This window comes from Podarcis raffonei, chromosome 6 (assembly GCF_027172205.1).
Source record: "Podarcis raffonei isolate rPodRaf1 chromosome 6, rPodRaf1.pri, whole genome shotgun sequence".
Lineage (NCBI taxonomy): Eukaryota > Metazoa > Chordata > Lepidosauria > Squamata > Lacertidae > Podarcis > Podarcis raffonei.
Genome location: NC_070607.1, coordinates 67887211 through 67896139, shown reverse-complemented (window position 1 = coordinate 67896139; position 8929 = coordinate 67887211). Strand labels below are relative to the sequence as shown.

The 8929-nt window shown below is 45.7% G+C and overlaps 1 protein-coding gene across 1 annotated transcript in view; it reads left to right on the top strand.

Moving 5' to 3' along the window:
* The first annotated feature begins 3796 nt into the window (after window positions 1-3796).
* The window catches only part of DENND2D (DENN domain containing 2D), a 32474-nt gene continuing 27341 nt past the window's right edge, over window positions 3797-8929 (top strand). The window contains exon 1 of the mRNA XM_053393743.1: window positions 3797-4087. Within this exon, the coding sequence (XP_053249718.1) occupies window positions 4024-4087 (64 nt within the window). The 5' untranslated portion in view covers window positions 3797-4023. The remainder of the gene's footprint in view (window positions 4088-8929) is intronic.

Genomic DNA, 8929 nt, shown 5'->3' with positions numbered 1-8929 from the left:
TTGCTTGGGGGGGGGAAAGCCCTGACTAAGAATAAATATGTGCTGGCGTTTGAGCACCTCTTGAGTTTGCGAGGCTAAATCCAAGAGTATAAACCTTCCTATGAAAAGTAACAGAAATAATTGACCAGCAACAAGCAAGTGGCAGATGAACCACTACTAAATGCAAAATAACGTTGAACTGTTAATATAACCGCAGTTATAATCACACAATTTACTTAGGAGTTGCTGTGAATATCCCCAGAAATACTGACGCGACATATTGGAGCCAATAAAAAAAGCTGGGGATTATTAGGAAAAGTACAGAGACTGCTGTAGAGTGTATAATTAACAGTGCACAATGAGACTTTAATTTATTTTGGCATTTATACTCCAGCCCAGAGAGTTCAAGGTGGCATACACAGTTTTCTCTCTCCCCATTTTATCTTGATAAAAGATTCCTGCACTGCAGAGTGTTGGGCTGGATAACCCTTCCAACTCTATGATTCTGTGATTAACCTTGTGAGGTAGGTTAGGCTGAAAGATAGTGACTGGCCCCAGGTCATCCAGTAAGCTTTATAACTGAGGGGGAATTGGTACCGTCTTCTCCCAGGTCCTGCAGCAGCAGTGTAACCATTACATTACAGTGGTACCTCGGGTTACATACGCTTCAGGTTACATATGCTTCAGGTTACAGACTCTGCTAACCCAGAAATATTACCTTGGGTTAAGAACTTTGCTTCAGGATGAGAACAGAAATTGTGTGGCGGCGGTGCAGCAGCAGCAGGAGGCCCCATTAGCTAAAGTGGTGCTTCAGGTTAAGAACAGTTTCAGGTTAAGAACGGACCTCCGGAACGAATTAAGTTCTTAACCCGAGGTATCACTGTACACTGGCTCTCAAATACAGTATAGCAGTACCCAGTATAATACAATAAAATGTATAGTGCAGAATGTATAGGAACAACCCAGGCAAAGCTAAGCACTTCTGCTGATTCACTGGGAGACGGAGTGAAGCACATCAACCATTGTTTCACTTCGGCTTTACAGTCTACAGTTTTAGCACTTAATAATAAGCACCTTAAATACTTATTGCGAGGTAAGTATAAGCGCATAGCCGGGTCCGTTCTTTAGCAGGGACCACTTTCCCTACTTTCTCTTTGGGCATCATAGAGTAACTATGACTGAGTATAATCGCTTTACATCACATATAACATTCCTTAATGTTCCATAGAGTGGGTGCCAGGGTGAGACCATGCATGCACTTTATGAGTGTGAACTTAATGGATGTCAGTTGCTAAATTATAGTTTCAAGGACTTTTGAGTGACCCCAAAGCATTCCCAACCTGCCACCTGTTATCTATTTACATAGTCTGAGAGCAAGTCATTTCGTCAGGGAGAGTACAATGTTGACAGAAAATAATTACCCGGCTTCTGCTGATGGACTCTAGAGAAAATGTCTCCCTTCTGATTGTTTCTTCTGAGAATCAACGGGGAAAGTGACCTTGCTGTATGTTCCGTTGCTTCTTTGGCTACCAGCCCAGTCAGCACAAGAAGCGTCCTATGAGGGGACCATTCATCCTTTCACACTGTGGGTGGCTGTTATTGTCTCCCCAGAAAGGGAATTCAGGCCAATTTTTCAAACTGAAAACTTCAGCTGTACTGCCCATACAAAGGGGGTCCTTTTCCTAGGGTAGCAGAGCATAAGAAACGTTAACTCTGTTCATGAGACCAGTCCTATCATTAGGCTAGTAAGTCAGTTGAATCAGGCAGCAGATTCTGGGGAGCAGCTAGCAGTAGTGAGGTAGTGGAGAACAGATCTGTGTATTGGTTGCCTGGGATGGTGCACTAAACTAGCTTGCTGCCCTCAGGTGTGGTGGAAGATGCTCACCCATCACCTGTCACCAGGGCTGAAGTAAGATTCAACTACCAGTCTGGTTGGCTTAGGTACATGCAATGGAGAGGTGTTGCCATCTTTTCTCTCAATTCGGGCAGCAAAATTACTCTGATTGGTGTCCTTGGACCAAACAGAATTAATCCAGATGCTTTCAACCAATCACATTGCAGCTGCCACAATTCTGTTCTGAGAGAGGAGCTTGGCCAGGTAAAAAGGTAAAGGACCCCTGGCCAGTTAAGTCCAGTCAAAGGCGACTATGGGGTTGTGGCGCTCATCTCACTTTCAGGCTGAGGTAGCCGGTGTTTGCCCACAGACAGCTTTCCGGGTCATGTGGCCAGCATGACTAAACCGCTTCTGGCGCACGGAAACGCCATTTACCTTTCCACTGTAACGGTACCTATTTATCTACTTGCACTGGAGTGCTTTCGAACTGCTAGGTTGGCAGGAGCTGGGACAGAGCAACAGGAGCTCACCCCATTGCACGGATATGAACCGCCGACCTTCTGACTGGCAAGTCCAAGAGGCTCAGGGGTTTAGACCACAGCGCCACCCACTGGGAAGCACCAGTTAGATTGTGTTGCTTTGGTTAAAAAGCACAGAAGGAAACTATGACAAGAAGATTGTTTGATTTGCTGTGCTGAGAGAAACAGATGTCCTTCCTTGCTGCAGAAATAAACCCACCTTTTCTCTCATATGCTAGCAAATAGCCTTTTTCTTTCTCCACACCACCTTTTAACCTATTCTTTCCCTTTTTCAGCCCACAGCCTTGCTCTCTTTCCCACATACCCCTATGTGCACATCTGTGTCAAGTCTTCTCTCCCTGTTTTAACTTCTGCCTGTCCTGCCCTCTGCCCCACAAGCTTCAGTGGACAGTCACCCCTGAACATTACTAATGCAAAGTCCACACTGCCTGGAACAAACCATAACAGCATTTATCCAAATGGCAAATTCGGTCTGTCTAAACCCAGCATTGTAAAGTTTCTTCATTCATTCAGATATATATGTTACATATGTGGCTCCCAGAGTGGAAGATCTCATCCAAGAAGCAAATAATTACAACCAGATTAAAGAGAGTTCATTATAAAACCACAGCACCAAAACAGACAGAATATGTGGATTAAATAATATTAGACACAGCCCTTCTTTAATGCACCAGAACGCAACAAAACATATTACTTTCATTATCAGTGCGTAATTGGGCATATGACATAAGGCCTTGGCTGGACAAACAGATTTGCAAACTAATCCTATCCCAAATACATGTTTAAAAGACTATCTTCTTGTAAGAGACTGGAATCCTTTGGGAGTTTGCTCTGCTTTAATCTCCTTTAATTTACCAGTTTAACTCCTGAAAGCAGCGCTTTCATAATTGGAAAATTAAGGGAGACACAATAGAGTCTGAATGTCTATGAAACCCACATAAAATTGTGCATTTCAAGGGTGTACGTTTTCCCAGTGTGTGCAGTTGGGAATTGAGAAACTTACTATTGTGCGTGTTTTCAATAAGATTGATATTTTCTTACCTTTTATAGCTGTATTTTTTACTGTATTATGTGTTTGTATAGTAAGTATTTGTTTTCTGCTCCGTAGACTGTATTTCATGCTTGTGTTGTTGTTGTTGTTGTTATTATTAAAAACACGTTTTGCAAAACCACCTTGCTCATAGTTTCTTCGCAAGCCTGCGAGTTATTAAGAAACTCTGAACACCGTTGGAAAAACGGTTTAGAAATAATGCCAAGACGAGACAAGCGCACCGTCTCCGGGCAGCAGAAGACACCCACGTGCGCGCGCGTACTCGTCGAGTGGGTTTGGACTGCGCCCTTTGCCTACAGGAAGGGCCTGGCCGTCCAACTAACCAATCCGGGCAGGGTCCACCCCACCTCTGCTCAGGTGCTCTCCCTGCGGCCTCCAGGGGATGCTGCTCCCTTGGCTGCTCCGCTCTCGTCCGCTGGGGAGCGACGGGGCGCCGCCTCCCTCTCCGCGCGGCACCGGCTCCTTGCGCGCCTCTCAGGTGTGCGGCGGCTCCGCAACTGCGGCGCCAAAAGCGAAAGCGCGCCAGGCGGCAGAGGAGGAGGAGGAGGGCAGAAGCTGAGCGCCCGCCGAAGAAGCAGAGGGCGGACCGGCCGCCCGGGGAGTGCGCGCGGCTGCGCGCCATGGCGGGGGAAAGCTTCGTGCGCTTCTTCCGAAACAGCCTGCGCCGGAGGTCGTCCAGGAGAGGTGAGCAGAGCCGCGGCGGCGCCCTTGCCCGGGCTTCCCCACCCGGCGACCCCTGTCCGGCCGCCCGTCAGCCTGGCGCCAGTTCCGGGTCTCCTCGGCGCCTGGCTCCCGCGCGCGTCTTTCGGAGGCAACAGGTCTCCCCGGTAGCAAAAAAACAAAGCGCGCGCCCGACCCCCCCCCCCCAGGTATCTGCGCGCGCCCCCGCGTGTGAAATGCGGGGTGGGGGTCCATTGCCACTTCCAGCGTGAACTTCGCCGCCAAAGCTTCCAGGAACAGGCCGAGCGAGGCCCGCCCCGGGGGGCAGCCCAGCCAGCGCTGTTCCCGGACGCCTGGAGAATCCCGGGCTGGCTCTCCAAGAGTCGGAAAGTCCCCACGCGTGCTTGGCTCTGGGGAGGGAGAGAGAAAGCGCCGTTTAAGCATACGCTGTGTGGGGAAATGGGTGTAACTACCATGGACATTTCGGGAATGACCCCGGGAAAGAGTGGGAATCCCAAGGAAGGGCGATCCCTCGTTGGAGTGCTTTTTAAAAAAGACAAGACGGAAACGCACAGCTCCCTTATCGACGCATTTGCAGTGTGTTTTCTTTAAAGTCGTCGCTGCTGCTTTCAAGTGCGCGTAGGATTGCAGCCTCAGGCTCGTTTTCACCGTCAAGGGGTGTAGACAAAATTACGTAAAATGGGCTAGTTGCTTCTTATTCCCCTGATGCTAATAATGGGATATTAAAATAGGAGGCGGGTGTTTTTTTTAAGAGCACTACTATGCATGCTTGTGAGGACAGGAATCTAATTATATTTATAATTGGAAGTACCAGAGCAGATGGCTTTTGTTGTTCTGGGTTAATTAAAGCAGAGAACAAAAGCACAGCCTGCCAACTTATCATTGCAAATGATTTTTAAAGGTAGCCTTTTTTAGAATATATACTTCTGGAGGAAGTACTAACTAATGCAGATTAGTGGTTGTAATACAGAATACGAATAGAGGCTCTCTAAACTGTGTGGTAAGGAGGGATGAATGGATCTGTTAATTCTGGTTTCCCAATCTTAAATTCTCTACCAATTAGCATTTTTTTAAAAAACCAAACAAAAAAGAATTTGCCAGCATTTTAATGTAAATTTCTCTTAATACACACATTTTTGCAAAGCGCTTTCCTCTAATATAATGCTTTTGGGGTTTGCTATTTTCACAAATACATGCATTTTTATGCACACTTTACCCTAGACTGATGAGATAAACATTTGAGTACAGAATAAAGAAGAAAGTCAAAAACCACAAGGCCACAACTTTTGCTAAAGTTTATTGTGTGGCTGCAAGTTGGCAACTGTCGTTGATTTTTCCAGTTGTTGCATCCATTTTACAATTACACTGTCAGTACTCCAGTTTCATACTTGTAGTGGTTCTCAGAGGCCTGCTATTGACAATTACTTGGCTGGCAAACGTTTTTGTGTGACAAGAGGAACAGAAACATACCTTCCCCGCAACCACATGAAAGATGTTTCATATGAAAATGTGCTTCATGAGAACCTCAAATCACACAGACTTCCAGTAAGGGAAGGATTGCATCTTGCCCCCCTATGTTCAGTGCAGCTGCCAGGTTTTTGCAAAGAGGACACAACATAAGAGTCCTGCTGGATCTGGCCAGTGGCTCATCTGAGAGCCACTGTTAAGAGCGATAGACTTGTAATCTGGGGAACCAGAAGGAACCAGCCGCTTTGAGACTCCTTCAGGTAGTGATAAAGCGAGATATCAAATCCAAACTCCTCTTCTTCTAGTCCAACATTCTGTTCTCACAGTGGCCAGCCAGATGCCTGTGGGAAGCCTGCAAAAGCATTCTCCCCCCCCCCCGCACCTGGCATTACTATCTCCAACCATGGAAGCAGTGCATAGCCACCATGGCTCGTAGCCATTGATAGCCTTACCCTTCATAAGTTTGTCTAAGCCTCTTTTAAAGCCAGTCAAGTTGGTGGCCATTTCTTCCTTCTACAGGAGCAAGTTCCATCGTTTAAAAACAGGCAAGTCCCAATTTACGTTCCAAGGCACCACACTTTTAAGTGTAATCACATACATTGGAAACACTATTGAAAAAAGCCTGAAAACCTTTGGCTGTACTGATAGTCTTGGATTCCGAGCCCCCTTCAGGGCAGCCAGCACATAGCCAATGGCCAGGGATGATGGGTGCTGTAATAAAACAATACCCAGACACAGATTCCCCATGACTTGTTTAGGGTTCATATTGACATATTTGGCTGGAGAATAATATATTCTGGATTGGAGCCAACTGAGTTCTACTTTTACTATTAAAAGTAATGGAAATAAGTTAAATTCAGTGAATCTACTCAGAGTAGACAAGCACCGGCTACAACCCTCTGTCTTCTTGAAGGAAAAAGATGATCACAGCCACATAAAAGATCACAGCTACAAACATTTTGCATCTCTTTAAAGAGGAATAAAATGTCTGTCTTCCAAATTCAGCCACATGCTATGTGCAGCGCTCTATAAAAGCCTTAATACATGTTTGCAAGCACTCGCAATCATACAGGTACACTCACTGAGAAGTCCATATTGACGGACAACTTGCCACCATGTCATGTATGAAACTATCTCATGCCTGTCCAGACACACCAACCTAGTGTAGCTGGGGGCAAGGGGGCTTAACAGCCACTCAATTTTATGTTGTGGTCACAAAGACTCGTTCCCAATCTGCCCCAAGATTTCAAATGCTGTGTTGTTAGGCTTATTTCTATAGGGATAAGGTACCGACTTGTCTAAATATCAGCTTAGAAACCAGCTTGGTAAACTCTCCCTGGCAGTTATGCTGGAAGAACAGTAACTCTATTCAGCAGCTGTTCCTTCTGCATACCCACATACATCCCATGCTCTATAATAGGCACTCATCACCTCATTATCTGCAGTGTCACCTGCCTAAGGCAAACACGGAAAGGGTTCTCCCTACATACCTTCTGCTTAGAGATCTTCACCTTTGCTCCCCAGACTGCCGAATGCACCAATTGGAGCAAGCTGCTTTGCATCTTATGCCATCATAAATGGAGACTAATCCCTAATCCAGCCCTAACTAGATGGGCACTATGAAAATTGGATGTGTTTTTATCTGCAGATTGGTTCCGTTTATTTTGGCCTCGTGGCGCAGATCCTTTCCATTCCAGGAAAGAGAACCATTCCATTATTAGGAAACTGTGTATAAATAAAGCATTTCTGAGGTTGTTTTGCAAAGGTGTGGTGAGCCCCAGTTGGTGGCTGCTAAATTCATGTAACACTCAAGTGAAGTGTTTTAGCACAGTGTGTAACTTGGCTCTAAACCAGCCGGGATGTTGATGGGGCTGGTGTAGCAAGAAGCACCAGAAGCCCTCTGTTTGTATCAACCCCCCCCCCAAAAAAAAAACTTGCTGTGGAAAAGCCCAATGAATCTATATTGGAAAGCAGCCAAACTTTCCCCACATTTTTGGTGGTTCAGGAACTGCAGAGACCAGAAAGCCTTGCAAGTTTACCAAGGGAGGGTGGAGAGAGAACATTTCCTTTGTTCCAGTCTATTTCTCACAGTTACCTTATTACTGAAGCTAATGTTGGGGAGATGGCACGGTGGTGAAGCAGGATGATTGAGTTGCACCTAGTGGCGCTGTTAGCGTAGGCACCCAGGGCGCCTCAGCAGAACAGGAAGGAGGGCCTCAAAATGCGGCACGGCAGGCTTATTACAAATGGAAGCAAGCAAAGCAATACACATTACCACCATAAAACGGTTAAGTCTAGAATTGTGCCAGTGATGACTCCCTACATAGAAGCGAAATAATTTGGATTTTTTAATTTTTATTTTGATCAGTAGAAGGTCCCCCAAAGGGGAATGAATGTGACATTCATACGCAATAAATGCACAGTAAAGGTACAGTTCAGGCAGGTCTTAAGAAGCAGGAATAAAACTTTTAAGGGTGTAATCCTTAAAGGGGGGGCACCACAGAAATTTGTCATTGGTGGATTTACCCTGGACTAAATGGTGCAGCTGAACCAGGTTGCACAAAAAGGCTCCCACAATAAATGAAATAGATAGAAACAATAAAAATAATAATGAAATAGTAATAATAGAGATGAATGATATACATTAATCCTGGGAATACAACAGAACAGAATCTGGTAACTGAGGGCACCAACATCTTTTAAGTGCTTAGGGCCTCTGAAGGTCTTAATCCAGCCTGTCTTTGAGCCAGTTACTTGTTCTCATAGGTGAACAATCCTGTCTCCACAGTCTAATACTAGCATTTAGTGGTCTCAGTGGGTGATTGCAACAAGCACAATTCCCCAGTGTGGAACAAAGGCCTGATTTGTTTTCCTCCTGTGCAAACAGCCGCCTATAAGTTTCTTGAACTTGCTGCTGTTTAGGCAGGTGGGGGAAAACCTGCTGTAGCAGCAGCCAAAATCAGATTCTGAAATTAACCAAAACCGATCCCTAGCTGCAGAATTGCTGCCAAACCTGTTGTAACAAATGACGCAGGCTTTCTGTTTGCCCTGTTTCCTTTCTGGGTGCATTCAAGTGAATTTACTTCCTGGGTGGTGTTAATTCTTTATTCCTCCACCCAGTCTTTCTGATGCAATTGTGATTTTTCTCTTTTTGGGGCTTGGACTCAAGCCATCTAAACTTTCTTGCTGCAATCAGTCAGTCAAAGAAAGAAAGAAAGAAAGACTCACTCCTCTGTGCAGCAACCAAACACCTGTGCAGAGAAAGCTGTAAAACCTCAAGATCCGGTAGCATTGAAAACAATTGCGCAAGTCACCTGACTTGAGTGTTTTGTGGCAACCCTGGGACGTTCCACGTCCTGTAGCCGTTTCTGAGGAAAG